Source organism: Haliaeetus leucocephalus, unplaced genomic scaffold, assembly GCF_000737465.1.
Source record: "Haliaeetus leucocephalus isolate CR32 unplaced genomic scaffold, Haliaeetus_leucocephalus-4.0 Scaffold439, whole genome shotgun sequence".
Classification (NCBI taxonomy): Eukaryota; Metazoa; Chordata; class Aves; order Accipitriformes; family Accipitridae; genus Haliaeetus; species Haliaeetus leucocephalus.
The window spans coordinates 7,824,645-7,843,052 of record NW_010972875.1 but is presented as its reverse complement, the minus strand read 5'-3'; the positions used below and the strand labels follow the sequence as shown (position 1 = coordinate 7,843,052).

At 42.3% G+C, this 18,408-nt stretch overlaps 1 protein-coding gene across 1 annotated transcript in view; it reads right to left on the bottom strand.

Annotated features, from left to right (window-relative positions):
• Positions 1 to 3,276: 3,276 nt before the first annotated feature.
• PDGFRA (platelet-derived growth factor receptor, alpha polypeptide) overlaps positions 3,277 to 18,408 on the bottom strand; it is a 32,113-nt gene continuing 16,981 nt past the window's right edge. The window contains exons 10-23 of the mRNA XM_010574516.1: positions 17,948 to 18,141; positions 17,393 to 17,487; positions 17,150 to 17,282; positions 12,954 to 13,058; positions 12,125 to 12,235; positions 11,684 to 11,837; positions 10,436 to 10,602; positions 9,177 to 9,292; positions 8,523 to 8,645; positions 7,802 to 7,913; positions 5,989 to 6,088; positions 5,762 to 5,867; positions 4,821 to 5,056; positions 3,277 to 3,767 (exon numbers count right to left, since the gene is read on the bottom strand). Coding sequence (XP_010572818.1) covers positions 3,620 to 3,767; positions 4,821 to 5,056; positions 5,762 to 5,867; positions 5,989 to 6,088; positions 7,802 to 7,913; positions 8,523 to 8,645; positions 9,177 to 9,292; positions 10,436 to 10,602; positions 11,684 to 11,837; positions 12,125 to 12,235; positions 12,954 to 13,058; positions 17,150 to 17,282; positions 17,393 to 17,487; positions 17,948 to 18,141 — 1,900 coding nt within the window. The 3' untranslated portion in view covers positions 3,277 to 3,619. The remainder of the gene's footprint in view (positions 3,768 to 4,820; positions 5,057 to 5,761; positions 5,868 to 5,988; positions 6,089 to 7,801; positions 7,914 to 8,522; positions 8,646 to 9,176; positions 9,293 to 10,435; positions 10,603 to 11,683; positions 11,838 to 12,124; positions 12,236 to 12,953; positions 13,059 to 17,149; positions 17,283 to 17,392; positions 17,488 to 17,947; positions 18,142 to 18,408) is intronic.

The following is an 18,408-nucleotide window of genomic DNA, read 5'->3' as shown; positions in this document are numbered from 1 at the left end:
GTGCAGCGCAGCAGGCATCAAACTCCCCCAGCACACACGGTGCCTATGTCAAGAGGGGTTTCATCTCATGCGGGGAGCCCAGCGCCCGCCTTGGGGCACGTGCTCTGCTCCGGACAGCAGTTGCTGGAGCACCGCACCTGCTGTGTTTTGAAGGACAACATGGCTCCCCACAGGTGTCATTTGCTGTCCAGGTCATTTGCTGCAGGTACTTCCCGACTATGCCCACTGGAAGGGCTGAGAGACCTGCTTGTCATTGCTGCCTGATGGATTTGCAGAGCACTCAACTAACCAAAAACCTATTGGGGGAAAAAAAAACCAAGCAAGACTGATTCTATATAATCATCTTTCAATAAGTGAGTATAGACCCCTCACATATCCTTAAATTATATATCATTTATTGAAATATAGAGATCTTAATTTACAGGATTTTTTTCAAAGACAAAATATCAACAGGGGCATTTTTGAAATACATTTTGTGCCTACCGTCACTCAGGCCAGTTTGCCCTTCTTCAAACATTTCACAACAGCCACCATTTTGGAAACACTTCCTTTTTTATTATTCTAAAATATAACTTTTGGACATTCAAAGTGCAACAGTTAACGTGCCTGTGGAATATATCACAGTAAAAAAAATATAAACAAAGGCAGTGATATAGCTGTCATAAATGTTTTGGCAGTATTCTAGAAGTCTATATAAAAATACTTATATACATATTGATGTATAACATCATCATATCTTACGTCCTTCATCATGTAATAGGACCATTTTGTACAAGTTGCAGACCACACTGTAAGGAATTGGTTGGCCATTCCAAATCAAAAGCTGTGTTTCGTAGGCTAATGCTGATTGTCGTTATACAATTACTGTAGCAAAAGGTTTGGGAATATCTCTTCCAGTGGCTTCTCAAAAATTAAGCCATAAAAGAAAAAGTCTGTAATACTGATAATATTGTAAAACTAAATGAATCATCCTCTCGCACTTCTCCCTCTCTTGTAAATCCCCTCTCTTCCTCTGCTTCTCATTCCAGTTTCCAGGCCAGCTTATCTGATTCCAAGCCTGCAATGAGCTGGGTTTGGCTAGACCCCTGCCATGGAGGCAGTGCATCTACACGATACTCATGACAGGATGCATTACCATGCATCAGAAAGTGAGCCAGCTCTGGTTCACATCCACCATCTGGGTCTAGCCCTGAGATGTGCTGCGAGGTACAGAATGAAACCAGTGAGGGGAAAGGGAGACCGCATGAAAATGTCCTTAGATTCCAGTAGCTGGTATAATAAAACATGCTGGGGCTGATTTTCAAACCCTGAAGAACACTAGGCCATGTGCAAAAATGCAGGTGAAATTGCTTGCCTAATTTGAATGTGTAGCTGTGATGACTACACATGCAAATTAAGGCACATGTGGTCTCAAGTGGCCATTCAGATATCTGGGATATCCAACAGACAATTTGTGTTTCCTCAATTCATAGTTCGTAGCTGGAGGGAGACTTCACATCGTCTCATCTGTCCTGGCTTTATCGAGAGTCTTTATGTTTCACAGTTGTCCCCGTACAGAGCTCAGTGACATGTGTTTGGCTAAAGCATGGCTCCCAGGAAGACACTTGGTCTTGACCTGTTGACTGCAAGAAATGGAGGATGCGCCATCACTCACAGTTCCCTCTGATTGTCAGTATCCATCACGTTGAAAATGTGGGTGCCTTGCTGCTGGTCCTGTTTTCGCATCTGAGTACGTTTGTACATGGCGTCAGCCAGGTGACATTTTGAAACCCAGACCCAGAATTATTTGCCTGGAACACTGACAACATTACATTTGCTTTCATTTGATTCACAACTGTCCACAACAAGTGAAGTCAAGGGGACTTGTGTAGCTTTTCTTAGGGCCATTTCAAGTTAAACTGTAGTTTAACATGGCTGCATGTTCTGTCGGTCACTGCTGGCCCGTCTTTCACACTTCCTAGGAAAAATACTGCAACACAGGGATGAGTTTGCACTGCATTTGCATTGGTTGTGTTGTGCCAGAGGCTGAGCACGTCCTGCAACACGCTCATCGCACTGGATTAAGGTTTAGTTTGAAAGTTGAGCACCAGAAAGGATGGGGCCCTTCGCAGTGATGTACCTTTTTCACATGTAAGTCTTCCAAAGCATCATATCTCAATAACACATTGTACAGTGATAGCAGTAATCGTAATACTTTGTTCATAAAAGTGGTGTCAAAAAACAACTATTGCAGGCTGAGAGCAGGTTCATTTTCATGCACCTTCTTCCAAAAAACACTCTTGGAAGCAATTACCAGTTGTAGTTACAGTCTGCAAAGATAATAGTCAGAGTTTTCTGTTCCTATTGAAACCTGAAAACTAAGACAAGAATATTTGATGCAGAATTATTTCTGCTAGTTTAAACTTGAGTTCCAGGCTGGGAGAGATGTCTTTGTTCCTTGAGCATTTCAAATATCAAATTGATTCTTCACAGCTAACCCCAGGATAGGATTTCTTTTCAGTACCCGTGAAACACTAATAATGGGATGTTGCTGGTGGTTTATCATAATCTTCCATTCTCCAGCATCTTGGAGATCTGGCATAACTTTTATTTTTTTTAATTTATATTATTAGAGCCTCCCTTAATCAGAGGACAATCATTGCTTCTAGTATACCTGATTAGAAACGCTACTCAGCTCATGATAGAAAACAAAATCTTATATTTTTCTCCATGTTAAAGTAGTTTTGGCTAACCAGAGCAGTTACCATACTGCGTAGAGCCAAAAAAAAGAATTGTTTCATAAACATTTTCAGGTCATAAATTTTTTCCTTGTACTTAAAAAAGTTTCTTGAGACTGTGCTTTTACTGAAGGACAATGAATTGTAAAATATACATTTAGTGTTACTGAAAACAGTAGTAGTATTATCTTGAAAACAGCTATCTTCTATAGTTAATAAAGACTTACTAGGTTTCTAACACCTATCATAGACTGGTTTTTAATTATTATTATTATTATTATTATTATTCCCTGTTACTTGCATTAATGGTAAAAAGTAACATGTTTTGTAGTACCGGTCAGTCCCTTGTGGTTTTAGACCTTTTTGGTCCAAAAGTGGTTTTTGCATGTTCTTCAATTCACATGATAGTTCAACAGCAGCTGACATTGAGATTGAGGGAGGAAGTACACAAAATGCGTGAGCGATCTCTTCTAAAATCCATGGCATATGTTCGATGTGCACCTCGAAAGATCCTTGAGTAGACAGTTATTTACATAATTACAATGGTAAAGTATTGCTGCAGTGGAAATTCAATCCATCAAAGTCATATGAATGCCCTTGAAACACAAAACTGGTCTGTTTGTGGCCTTTTCCTTCGTCCTCCTACCAGTTCAAATGGCAAACAACACTGAGATGCTACTGAAGTACTGCAAGAAGCAACACTAAAAAAATCCATCTTCGACATGTCTTTATCATTCATAGTCAGGCTGATTCCTCTGCCCATTGCTGGGAGTTTCTCTGTACAAATCCACCTCCTCCTCACATCCTTGACATTGCAATAAAGTGGTTTTCTCTGGGGAGCAGAAGTCTGTAGATGACACGGCAAGCTTGCCCATGTGCAGAGCTGGAAGGTGTCTGTGGGGTTACAGGAAGCTGTCCTCCACCAGGTCTGAGGAGTCGATCCCAATGTCGTCCATCATGTCAATGTCCTCAATGGTCTCGTCCTCTCTCTTGATGAAGGTGGAGCTACTGGAACCGGTTTCAATGGCACTTTCTTCAGATGTCTGGGAACTGGAAGAGACAAACAACTCAGAGAGAAAATACGTGGCAAATGTGGCTGGTGAGTACTCCAGTCTCTAGCAGAACTGAACACTACCTCCCCACATGCTTTCTGACCCATGGTGCAATCTTAGGTGACTCTGACCACCCACTTCTTAGGAAATGATACATCTTGTATCTCAAGAGTAATGAACCACCTTGGAATTCACAGGAGCGGGTTGTTCATATGTTCCTCCAAGCACTTTCCACTGGAGACTCATTAGAGAAATAGCTTTATGACACTGCTGTGACAATAGGTCACTTAGGTAAATCTAGGGAGGCCAGGTGAAAATAAGATAACAGTAACAGAGAGCAAGATAAGAATAACAGAGAGAGGTAATAAATCTTAATCTGGATAGTGCTTCTTAGAGACTTCACTCATCCCCTTCTTGAAAATTGCACAAAAATATCAAAAAAAGAAGTATCTAGATTGCTAATTCTATATACTGTGAATTAAGTGCCGAATTAAGCCCCCCCCCCTTTCACAGGAAGGGTTGCACAGTGTTGTGCTGTAGCGGAATCGGTCATGCAAACTGACTAGGGAGCAGTAAAAAGTCCTGGATACTCTGCTGTCAATGAAAAGAATACCATGGAAGATATGAAAAACAACTTCTCCCAAATTTTGGAGCTGGTCTTTCACAGAATAAAGCAATCCCTTGAGATCTCTTATGCAGCTCCAAGGCATTGAGCTGTAGGCAAGATGTGTTGCAAAACGTGCCCACGGAGCCGCCAGACAGCCACTGTGATGCGGCCAAGCTAGCAAGGGACTTCCACTGACACACAGGAGCACCCTACTAGAAGTCCCCTTCCCCTGGCCATCACAAAAAAGGCAAAATTAGGTTTTTCCCATTGAAAACACTGTGGCCAGTCATACTACCATATTTACATGGGACCTTCCCAATCAACAGTTTCAACAGAGCTAAGGAAACCATTTGTAGAGTAGGATGCTAAAAAGTGTTAATGCACAATGCCAAACATGATCCCGAACAGTGACTATGGGCAATATGACCTGTAAACCACACCTACCTGTGCCTGTTCCTTTTGCCAAGCTCATCTTCAGAAACAGGGTCAATGTCAGGCAGGGGGATGATGTATCCACTGTCAGCACTGAGCCTCTGCTCATCAAATCCGCTCTCCCTGTCCTTTAGCTTGTCTTCATTCTTGTAGGTGACACCAATGTAAGCATTGTCACAGTCCCCTCTCATGCGTGTGACAGCTGGGTGATCACTTTTCAGGAAGTCCAGGTGAATCTTCTCGTAGCTCTGAAAATATTCATTTTAAACCCCTCATTAGATACTATTCACTAAGGCTACCCTTCTTCAGATGGGGAGCTGTGATTCATTAACCCACCAAATATTCTGCCCTATGAGCCAGCAGCACTGGATAGAGAAGCCCAGCATCTTCAAATAATTCAAAGGGAGAAGTGACAAGTAAGTTTTAGGTGATGCAGGAGTGAGTGTGGCAGCACAGAGCAGACAAATAGATGTGAAAGAGGGGTAGGGAGAGGAGGAAGGGAGTGAAGGTAGGTGGGAAAATGAAACACTGAATGATGGGGCAGGCAGAGCTTGTCCAGAGGTACCAGAAGTACAAGGGGAAAACTTGCTGGTGTCAGGGTCCAAAGGGAGAGGGAGATCATACACATGGGCCAAGTAGTCCCTTGTCTAGAATTCTTTCACTGCCTAGAAAATCCCATGAAAATATATAAAACCCATTCTCTAGTAGAAAAATTGAGCTGGTAGGATTTCATTAGAAATGGAGAGCCCTGCTTCCCAGCTAACACTGCAGGACTGCTTCTCTCAGTAAGCCTGCATGCAGAAACAGAACATGCAATGTCCCTGTCCAAATCATGTAATTCATGTAGGTTAGGATGTGCCAGTTCAGTGCTCATGGCTCTGATGGCTGGAACACACTTTTAATTCCCTCTAAACAGTATCTAGAAAACACAGAGAAAATTTCAAAGAACAAACCTTTTTGTACTCTCCAGGCAACAAGCTCTCCACAATTTCACTCAAATGGTAAAAAGAAGGTCTTTTCTCTGGTTCACTGTTCCAGCACTTCACCATGATCTCATACCTGCAGATAAGATGGAAACCAATTTAACCAACTGGTAAAGGAAAATGACTAACCAAACAGAAACTAAAGCCAAAATTGTCTGGAGACTGGCCAGGTATGGAAAAGCCAAATGCACACATACACTTCATTGGTAGCATGATCGGGTTTGGCCATTCGGTATCCACTCTTGATCTTATTGTAGAAAGTAGAATCGACCATCATGCCAGGATATGGTGTACCACCTGCAGATAAAAGAGAAGAAAACATACTACTCTATACTTGACTATCCATGCAGAGTTCCCAAATACCGTCTTGCTGTTCATGTCAAAAGTGTTAATGCTGTAATTTGACATGCCATCAGAATGAATCTTTCCTAGCCAGTGTTTCACATTGGAGCTATTGTCTTGACCACATTAAGCCCTGACATGAAATGTTGGCTAGGAAAGATTGAAGTAGGTACTACTTAGAAAAAAAATACCTTTACAGTGTCTATAGAATGTATTGACTGGGCACAGAGGTTGGATGATACCTGGATCAGGTCATCAGCCTGCATTTGGCAGATCTGAGGTCATGGCTCTGCTCTGCCACTGACTTTCTGTGTGACCTTAGGCAAGTCACTTGCTCTGTCTGGTTTTATTGCCTTTGGCACCTGCACGACAGCTAAGAGTCTTCCCACCTGGGCAGATAGCTTAAGACAAGAGCTAACATTGGGTGCATGGGTTGTCGAAAAGTTTGGACTTGGCCCCTGAGCTGACACAGTTAAGCGATCATTTGGGGCCACAGCATGCAAACATCATTGCACTCATGCTCAGTTGTTGCTGCTGTGTAAAAGGATCATTCGAGCTGAAGTCAGTGTTGCAACAAGATGTCAAAGTTGACCTTCTTAACAAACACTGCTGAGGATATGTTTTGCTTCCCAAGAAAGATCATCTTTCTCAGGTGGAGGAGGCATACTATAATAATACTCCAGAAACCTCAGCCCTTTCAAAAGCAGGATTTTCACCTAAAACTGAGCTTCAGTGCCTTCCTTACAGGTAAGACAGTGAAGCACAGGCTTAGCTGTGCCTCTGTTCCTGAGCTATCCAACGGCACTCCCATGCCTCCCAGGGATGCTGGGGAATGGATTTTTACAGGATCCTACGATGCCCAGAGATTACAGTAATCAATACCCTAAAAAGTGGTGCAACTGCTGTTTTCTGAGAAGCAGCTATATGACAACTTATTCTAGAAAATAGCATTAGGCTTGGGGTTGCCGTCGGGCAGTAGTAGATACAATACAGGCATGATTAATTCTGCTGGAAGTAAATCTGGGCAATGCACACTTACTGAAGCAGGCCAGCCACCCGCCCGGGAGGCTAATTAATGAGGCTGAGGAAAGAGCCAGGCTGTTCCCAGTTGGGAACTGTACATTGTCTGTAACTGCTATACATTGTCATAACCACTTTATGCTGCCATAAACCAACTGTGTGAACAGTGCTGACCTGGAAATGAGAAATCAGTGTCCCAGAAGATTGACATTTGTTTTCATTCTGTAATGGGAGTAAGACGGGCTCTTTGGAAACACATATAAAGAGACTGTTTCAAACCAGCCGGGCTGCAGCCCCAGGCACCCTGTTGCAATGGGGAAGCATGTTCCTTCTCGTGCTAGCCAGAAAAACCATCCTGGCTCAGCACACGAATACTTTTCCACAAAAGCTTTTTACTCAGTGCTTTCAGTATTCTAGCAAAAAAAAAGTATCTTGCAAAAAAAAAAAAAAAATCTGAAGAGAACTTTGGGAGAGTATGGACATTTCACTTCATGCCTAACGTTGGGATCTGAAACCCAGTATAGAAGAATAACTAACAGTTGATTTCACACATATATTTTTACTGCAGAATTTGAAATACTTTATGGAGAACAGCTTGAACTGACAAAGCTTAATCACTACACATAAGAAAGTGTTCACAGTACGTACCAAGAGAAAATATTTCCCACAGCAGAATGCCATAAGACCAGACATCACTTAAAGTTGTGTACAGATTGTCAAAAATGCTTTCAGGTGCCATCCATTTTACTGGGAGGAAAGTCTGTAGCAAAAAGAAAGAAACCCCAAACCACTCAGATGAGTCATTAAAGAAGTGCTACCCATTACAGCTGGTGTTTGATAGCCAGGATTAAGCTCTCTCTAATAAGAAAAGTTGTGTTAACCTGGCTAGTGTTTATTTTTGATTCCGTATAACACAGAGGTACCAGGACTATAAGCAATTCTGCTATTTGCTCCCCACAAAAACTAAGCCATAACTGCATTAATTTTATCACTAGAAAATGACCAGGCTGATTGAAGGTATGATACAAAAGCTGGCGCTGCTGATCTAGATCTGATATATCATTGATTGATGTGTCACTACTCTCCATATCATAGTGACAGTTCCTTAATAATTTATCCAGTCACAAAACTTGCCAGTTAAAATGTAAGCCTGTGAAGTACTAAGTGTGGCCAAGTACTTTTTGGCTTTAAAGCAGAATTAGGAAAGTTACAGGAATTAATGAACTGAAGAAAAATTGTTCTCAGGAGCGTTCATCCCAATGGTCAATTAATGTAACCAACACTGAATGGCAAGAACATTAAACAGTATCTAAAACTGACAGTTCTCATTTCAGTTAAAGCAGAGCTCAGGAGATTAAGAAGCACATACGCTGCCCTTGGAGACGTAGTTGGAATCATGCATGATGTCTCTAGCCAGCCCAAAGTCACAGATCTTCACGATTTTTCCTTGAGCCAGGAGGACATTACGAGCTGCCAAGTCACGGTGCACACACTGTACGGAGAGAAATTAAGTTGTTCAAGGACATGCTAATTCCACGAGGGCCATTTCCCTTGCAAAGATCCCTGAAAAAGATCTGTTGACTTTCTGGACACAGTCTTAACAAGCCCTTCTACTGAACAGGCACCTGTATTGCCCCGCTAACAGGGGCAGGGGGAGGCACCAGTCCTCAGAAACAGCAAGGGCTCATGCGGATGCATTGCAGTGGGGGAGAGACAAAAGTGATGCCACCCTTTCCCCTTCTACCCATCATGTACTAATGATATGTCTATGCTTCTGACCATGCTGGTCTGCGGCTGTATGGACCCTCCACCCAGACCCTGCCTAGATCCACCACCATCTCTGGCACCCTGACTCCATGAACATCACAGGCTGCAACAGGAGAAGAGGACTGACTTGCCAGGTAAGTGAGAAAACTGTCTACAACCCCAAAAAGAATATTATATTGTGTCATGTTTTCAGATTCTAAATTGAAACCCATAGTTGGCAATGAAGACGTTTTTACACTCTCTTCCATTTACTTACATTTTTAGAAGCCAAGAATTCCATTCCCCGTGCAACCTGGTAGGTGAAGCTCAGCAAATCCAGTAGGCTGAGGCCCTCCGAACTGTCATCTGAAAGAAGGTTTTTGACTTCTGATTCTATTGAAAAAGAGAGAAAAATGTGTTTGTGCTGTGGAGTATGAAAGCAGCATCCATTTCTCCCTACCTATCATGATTCTGAGCTGATGATTTTAACAGAGTACCATGACCAAACCAGTCTTTTCATAACAACTAACCACTTTTAACGTCTGCATCAGTCACTGACACTTACTGCATTCTTAAAAACATCCAGTATTAGATATAGGTTTTGGGTTTTGTCCTGTCTGTGTTTTTTCCCCAGACAACTACAGAGAAAGGTAAAATTAAAAAGGATCACTGAAGTGTTATACAGGTTGTTTACAACACTCAGTGTGTGGTACAAAACCACTTATTTAGAGGTGGTGCCTTCATGAGTTTTTTGTGCACCACGTACATTCTTATCCGTTTACTTTTGCTCAACACTGTTATGTTTCCCAGCAAGTATTCACTGGGACTAATCCAATACCAGCAAAAAGGGTCAGGAATTCTATGGCAACAGTTCTTATTTTTTTATGAAAGATGTCAGCAAAAAAACAGTCAAAATGCAGTGATTCATCTACCCTGACTGTCCTAGAGCACAATATGAGTACGTTAGTCTGCCATGTAAATCTGGGACTGGATATGGTTCAGTTTCTGAGGCCTAGAGGCAGAAGTGATGGTGCCTATTTTTAAAGCAAAGCATATTTGGTTTCTGAGAACAGGGCCAGGGAATGGGATGCATTCATTATCTTCATTACATAATCCAGGAAAGTATTTGGGAGTGTTCTGCATTTGCTAAGTGTCAGTTAATGTGAAATGTAAGTGGAAACAGAGCAATATAAATTACTATTATTATTGTTCATTGCTATTGCTCAAAATCTTGCAAACTACAAGACTGATAAAATCACTGCCTCCAAAGAGTGCCTACAGCCCTGTTGCAGAGCACAGCCACTCAGCGCTTCAGCATAGAAGCAAATACACAACTGGACCCCTTCTGCTCCAGGAGCATGCACTCCTATCCCCAGAGCATAATGAAGAACACAAGCATAAACTTTTAGCTTATAGCTTATACTCACACGCTTGTCAAACACAGCTAAGTAGTTTACCAGGGCAAAAATAAGATACGCATTTATGCAAGAATTATTTGTATCAATGATGTATGCAGAAGGGACAATTCTATATTACCTGACATAGATTTCTTCTTATATGAAGCAGGACGATCATACACAGATCTCTGAATATCAGAGTACTTAGATCCCTCCTTCCTTTCCAGCATTGGCACGTACTGAGTGGTATCAGCTTGTTTCATGTCCATGTATTCTCCAGTGTTTTCAAATGATAATATCACATAACTGAAATTGGAAAAAAATACAGGTGTATCAGCTACTATTGCCCAGGTGATTTCCCTGCCACAGCATCCTGTAGAACTAACAGTTCTCTTATGGGGTACAATTGTATTGCTCTGAAATATAAGAGCTGGCTTCTTGATAGGGAATACATAAAGATCATGTATTATGACATAACCATGTATTATCACATATCAGTACATGTTACCATATATCACTGTAGTCAAACACAAGTGCTTCGAACTTATCCTTTTGTCAATAGTCAGGTATGTAAACATATATTATCTAACTTCCCCAAATCCCACTGGATTCAAGTATTACTACCTAGGGCTTTTAGTTCAAGGTATTCCGAATGATAGATGTAATTTATTCACCCAGACAGTTTGCATCAGATCCAGTCCTGCTGAACAAACCCATGCTCAGATGAATAGTCCTGGCTGTACTCAGCTACTGAGTCAGTTGATGTATTTGCCTGAGTGATTTTTTGAAGGAATCTCTGTTCACCTTCTAAATCCTGGCTAATTTTATGGCATTGCTTTATTGCTGAATGTATGACAACAAGCTTCCTCCACCGTCATCTGGAAAAAGCTATGGGATGAACCGTAAGGCAACTATTGAGAGTGGCTAAGCCATTGGTAGATAAAGGAGAGTACTTGAGCTTGGAGAACAAACTCTGCCAGGTTGTCTGAAGGGGAGGAGTTTTGGACAGTGGAAATTCCCCAAGCAGGGAAACAAAGAAACCAGGTAGTCGCATTTTACTTTTAAAACTTAGGTTGGTAGAGGCAAAAGGATGTTTTTACAGGAAAGCTTTATTAATGGAAATGTTCTTTGGGACCTCAGGATGTCTATGGAGAACCCACGGTGGTCCTGGGACTGCAGGCATCTCTACACAGGGGGGACACATGTCAGGGACACTGAACAAAAAAATGCTGAAACCTTCCCATATCTATGAAACCTGATAAATAAAACTCTACTGAGAAGAATTAGGGAGGGCTCTAAACCAATGAATGAGAGGAATGGAGTAAGGGTTAATAATGACATTTCCTTAAGCTGCAGGTCATACTTTTTTTTTTTCCTTTTTTCCCACCTTCTTGTGCTTTCATCAGCTGGGTTCATCCCAAAGATATCCAAATCTTTCTTTGGCTTCTCTGGGTGTCGGTTCAGGAAATTGTCCCTGTTCTTATGCAGATAGTTCACCAAATCACCGTAAAAGCAGTATTCAGTAATGATGTAAATAGGACCTGATAAAGCAAAATCATGCATTGATGAGTGGGGTCTTTAGGAAAAAAAAAAAACCCCACACTCCAAAAATAGTAGGAAATAGAACATAAAACATAAAAAAGTATTGTGGGTTAATATATTTTTATTTACTAAGTTATGCCTGCAACTACCACCAAATATCAAGTAGGTTTGTGAAACCTTTTATTTGTTTATATTTATTGTTAAATCCTTTACTTGAAATTTGTGTGCTTGTTAAACGGTGAGTGATGGCTCCACAGGAAACCTCCATTTTGCCAGCCAAACCCACCTGATTTTGTACAAGCTCCAAGCAGATTCACAATATTCAGGTGAGGGCCAAGATGTGTCATTATCTTCAGTTCAGACATGAGTGCCTGTTTTTCACTCGATCTAGCTGTAGCTGTTGAAAAAAAAAAACAAAACACCAGCCACTCAGTGAGAGCAATTGCCTTTTTCACAACAACAAAAAATTTCTCCTTGCTTGCCTCAGTTGAGCATTACTACCATGGTTTCTTGAAGAAGACTGTGTCCTTCACTTGATAAGGGGCTTTCTTAAGTCTTGGAGAGGAGTCACAAATCACTAATAAAGGACTCACTTGATGCAGCTCAATAGCTAACCCAGTCTGTTTGTCCCTCTCCGGGGGTACAGTGGATTGCCCAGGTGGCACAGAGGCACTTTACAAGCTGCTTGTTTCAACACAAGCAAGTCCTTATGGTTCTTCCAGAATCACTGCATCAGCTTCTCAGCTTTTATGAACGGGGAAATCTTCAGTGAGCTTAAGATTCTCACATGAGACCTGCCTATTTCTCCTTTCTTGTGTAGCTTTCACTTCTTCATAAACATTCATGGTTATTTTAAATTTTTCTGATCTTGCTGAGTTATTGTGGCTACTACATTCCATACAGCTAAAACCAAACTTTGGATGTTTTCAGAAGCCTGGATACTTTCAGTCTTGAAATGCCATGAAGCAAGCTAAACTATAATTTTAAATTTCAGTCATTCCACAGCTCATTTTCAACTTCAGATATGGAGAATCTATTTATACATAAGCAGTGCTTAAGTAACCCTGTGGGAACATGCCCTACCTAGCTGGGGAAATGGAACTGCGACAACTTACGTTTCAGCATTTTCACAGCTACTTTCATCACCGGTTGAGAGCGACTCAATCCATATGCAGTCCCTTCAACTACTTTTCCAAACGCACCAGAACCAAGGATTCGACCTGAACACAAAGGAGAGCATTATTTATTCAGAAAGTAACAGCAATTTGCCTTGTTTCCCGCTTCCTCTACGGGTTGTGATTCTTGTGCGGAAAGAGCACGCTCACTTAGCCAGACCAGTGGTATTATTGTTATTACTGTTGTTGTTAAGCAGAAAAGGCAAATATGAAATACTGTCATTAAGTACAATTCTTAAATAAAAACAAGCAAGAAAACATCAGGAGCACATCTGCACATAGGAGCTCAACTCATTCAAATTCACCTTCTACTGTGCCCTGCCACCCTCATTTTATCCTTTCTAATCATTGATTCTCCTATGTTTAAGTTGACCTCTCTGCCTCAGTCAGCACTTGACTACAGTACAGTTGTGTCCTTTACTTAAAAATCTGAATTGGACTCCTTAGTTGTAGTTTCAGGCCATTGCATCAATGCTGGATACATCTAGCAGTAAGATAGACTGAAGCACATCAACAGCACATTTAGAAACAGACAAGCAGGGCCATCAGTGATCTGCAAGAAGCTGAAGTACATGTTGGTCACACATGAGGGGAAACTTCTCTGAAGTTTAATGTACAAGTGTGTTTCATATGCTGGAATAAATTTTATTGCAAATTTCCAAGTGCTGGAATGAAACAGCTAATGTTTATACATGCTTAACTCTTCCCACAAATCAATTTAGACAAAAATTTTGGATTATCATATCCTGCCTCCTGATACGGATACAGTGTGCAGAAGAATTGTGTACAGATTGAGTGAGATTTTAGAGAAATATGAACTGCACAAACATACTCCAAAATACTATATTTCATAGTTTCCATATTGAAGAGCAAGTTCATCAAGGCTACGCTTACTCAGTGAACTAACCTGTATATGAGCTCCAGATGCCAGGATATTTTCATATTCCTGACAAGCTCTCTATTTTATTTTATGTTACTTTTTGACTTCCAGCACAGAAAGAATAAGTAGTGACTTTTACTATGGAGATATACAGCATTTTGTCTTTGACGTTCATTTGCAGTTTGAACTTGCTGCCTTTTATGCTTCTGAAGGTGTTATCTGGCATGCAATGCCATATGTTTCTGTTATCCTCTAGCTACAGCCCCCATTTTTATTGTATACATGCTTTTAAAAGAAAATTTCAACCCAACCATATCTACATCACTAACAAGCACAAGAAACAGTTAAAGAACGCTTAGCTGAGTTAACCACTGAAGAACCTCTCCAAGAGTATGACAGCATAGTTTGTCACGCATACAAAAGCTATGCGATTTCTTTTCAAGATTCCTGTGCTCCAAAGGTTATCCTTCCCAATCAGGATGTGAGAAAGCTTCCCACTAAATTTCAGACTAATTCAAACAACCTGAGTCTGAAATTTGGCCCCTGAAACTTTTCAGACCGAAGGTCTGGGAGCCATATGGCAGGATGCAGCCCTTCAGAATGCGATGGCATTTGCTGATGCTCCTTGATCTTCTTGTCTTCGCGAGCCAATTCCTCCCCAAACCATATTGTCGGCTGAGCACGAGGCGCACATCTCCCTCTCCATCACCTCTGCTGAGCCGGGGTGCATGTGGAGACAGTGAGAGCGCTTCCGGAGCGGCGGGGAGTGATCACTGCTATTTCCCCTTTTCACCCCTCTCCGCAGACGTAGCCCAAGCCCCATGTGTTTTACACTTGAAATTTGGAGCCAGGTGGGAGCTGACTGCTCGAGAGCTGGAGGCATCTGTAATGCCATCACGTTCTTGATGTCGAGGCCTTCAGTGGAGCCCAAAGTTATAGCGTGTGTGTACTTTTCTTAGCATAAAGGCACGGCTGTGATCCGCTCGCTGGAGGAGCAGCGCTGCTTCTCCGCCGCAGAGGGACGGTGAGGACACCGCCGCAGCTCAAGGCCCCTCAGACTAATGGAGGAACAGCGCCTGGGGGTGAGAGCTATTTCAGCCTCTGTACCCATCCATAAAGCTTATCTGCTGAGCCTGTCGGAGCGGTGCTGTTTTTCTGCTCGGGGGGACACAAATACAAAGGTGAAGTCTGTGAGTTTGTTCCAGACACAGTCTTCTCAGCTGGGTGCTTCTTTGGCTAAAATTGAACTGGGATGATCAGCCCACCCCAAATTAAACCGTGACTCTCTTGGTCTATATCAAAAGCCAAACAATTTACATCCAGTTTTTAGCCTCATGAGAAATTAGGTACCACATCCCTAACTGCCGTGTTACTTGAATCTTAACTTGCCTTTTGCAAATGGGGATGGGTCTGATTCTGTGTCAGACCAGCATTTCATTTTATTAAGATCACCAGGACAAATGGGTGGCTTGCTGGGAAGCGATAGGAGCAATTCTGCCCTCTCTTTACAGCCACCCCGGGATCCTGAGAAACAGTAGCATTTGGACCCCGTTCCTCAAAAGGCCCTGCCCTCTGCCGTCCAGGCAAAGGAGGAGGTCCAGGTCCTGCTGGGACCTTGCCACTTCCCAGAGCCAGGAAAAGGCAGTGGCATTCAAACAGCTCACTGCGTTACTGCATTTCTCATTCGGTTACCCATCTCCCAGTCTTGCGCTGGCTGCTGAGTGCTTTAAACAGCAGCACACTACATAGATTGTGGAGGCATGATAGCAAAGTGAAGTTTGCAGTGTAACCCAAATTTATCAATTGAAGCTCCATCCAGCCAACATTCAGAGTTGGCATGTAACACAGCACTGCACTCCAGGCACTACTAGCTAGAAAAACAAATAAATGCCAGCTGGCTTACACAGCTAGGATGGGAAATGCTCATCTGGCTGAGCCAAAATGGGTTTGTATCCTGCTTCAGAGCCTCCCTGAGCTAAAGGTGTCATTGCTTTGCTGTTATCTCCCACTTTGATAAGAGAAAACCCGCACGAAACAGAATTACCAGCCCCAGAAACAAAAGAGGTCCCCACCAGCAAGCATTTCATACGGCAAAACTGCCAGCGGGTAAATGTTAACCATGTCAAGAAGAATGCTTGTGCAATCCAGATCACCAAAAGGACATCTAGCATTAGTATTTAAAGCAATGACTGTTCTGAATATACTTGTAAACAGGAAGGCATTGAAGTAGGATGGTGCTCATGAGTCAGAGGGAGACCAAGTCCCAGTGGTGGTCTGTTAACAGCTCAGATCTGACAAATCCTATTTAGGCATATAATTAAAGTCTGGGTTGTAATAAAATAATTCCATTAAATATCTACCCTCCTCTAGTTTTCAATTAGCAACATGAATTTAATTAAAGGATATCATTCCTGAACCAGAAATTTTTGTGCTGCTTCTTTCAAGAATTAACATCAATTCTTCCTCTGCGATGGGGAAGGAGAACTACACCAGGGGAGTATGTTTCTTAAAATATATCAAACAAAAAACATATTTCATCTTCTTCTCCTGTATTTTGTGATACAGCTTGGTGCACAGATACCTCCAGGAGAGGGAAGCCTTGTATATTTAAAGCACTATCTGGATAGAGCATTAAAATTGTCTATGGTCTACACTTTCAACTGACATAAGTGACAGATTGGGCCAGCCTTGAAGAAGTAATTACAACTGAATTCTGTATGAACTCCAATGCAGGAATAACAAAGCAAGAAAGCAGGAGGGGAAGGAAGAACAGTAGCCACAAAAATAAGTTATGCAGTTATCAGCACTGATATGTGCACACCATGGATTAATAACTTTAAAAATATTTTTAATAAAACTACATAACTACTTGCAGATTTCCCTTGGCCTCTGCACTTAAGTATATAAATGTCTTGCAAATAAAAAATGCTGATGCACTTCTTACGGGTGCCTTAGCAGAAGTGAGTGTTGAAGAGGGCATTCAATGCCGGGAAGGGCCCCCTAAGCTACGTGGAGGTGGGCACCGCCCGCGGGGCATGTGGAGGAGAGCTGGAACGGAGATGCGGGAGACACTAATGCAAGGAGCTCAAGGCTGACACCACTGCAGGAGAAGAAGAGGATGCGGAAGGAGAACTGAGGCTCTGGACTTCATGGCCATAACTTACATTGCAAATCCTGGTAGCAGAGACCTCAGAGTTGTCCTTAATCATCCTTCTCCCCAGAGAAGAATGAGATTAGTCCCTTAGAGGAAACTTACCAAGCACTAACCCGTCTCGAGGAAACTCCCATCTGGAGTCATAAGGCAGTTGCATTGGGTCCACATAAATGTATTCATGGCCATCAGGGCTGATAGACTCAATGACTCTCCATCTTATCTCATACCTTGGCTTCTGCAAAGCACATTGAATGCAAAACCAACCATTAGTCCTGTGCCTGACTTCAGACCAGATCAAAAACCAGCAGGGCTCAGCATCCAAACTGAAATACTTTTCTACATTACCTGTTTCCATATGATGACCAGGACAATCAGTGAAATTATCACAATCACTAACAGCACTAAGACTGCAGCAGCCACCGTTAGTTCTGATCGCAAGGCTGTGGAGTAAAAAGACAGACCACATTTTCCTCCTGAGCTACGAGGAACACGACACACACATAAGACACCCACCTCCCCTACCATCGCAGTTCCCGTGTCCTGCAGATGTGGCAGGAGCAGATCCTGAGGCTGGTGACTGTGAAGTCTTTCCAAGCCCAGAGCTGCTCTGCCTTCCTGTTTCAAAACCAAATGCAGAGATTGCCTAGAAGAACACCCCATAGCCAGTGGCCATAAAATGATAAAATGAATCATGGAACCACATAGTAAGTGAAAAACAGATGCAACATAAAGACCCGTAGAATGCCTCATTCTCAGATGTTCCAGAGTGGAAAGAAATCTACTTTCATTTAATTTTATCTGCAGCAATTCATATTTTTATCTATTAAGACTGAACTGAGGTGTGTTGGAGAGGGGTCAAACTGGCTGCTGTAATTTCATGGAAATACAAAGCAAACTTACTGGGAGCCACAAGCTTCAGTTCCCGAGTAACAGCACCAAGGTCATTCCTTGCCACACATCGCACAGCCAGGGTTTCCTCTACCTTCTGGAAGGTCACCTGGCTTTCCACCATGTTTTTCTCATCCAGGTGGGCTTCCAAGTGTATATCAGAGATATTGTTAGTTAAAAGTGTCCATGAGGTGTCGTTGCTGCACCTGCAGAGAAGAATAACAGGGGGAATGGGCGTTGGGCATAGGTATGGATAAAGAAGAGTGAACAGAAAAAGAATCACCTTTCCTACAACTTTCTTCTGGCAATGATCCTTTTAAAGACCAGAAATGCTTAAGACCACCTCTGTGAAAAGCCTGCATCTTTCTTCCCTCAGAATAATTTGCCTTCTGATCCTCATTACTGCTGCCGCTTTGAGGGCCTGACAATGCAGCCCAGCAGGTCCAGTATAGATAGACCTTGGTGTCACTATA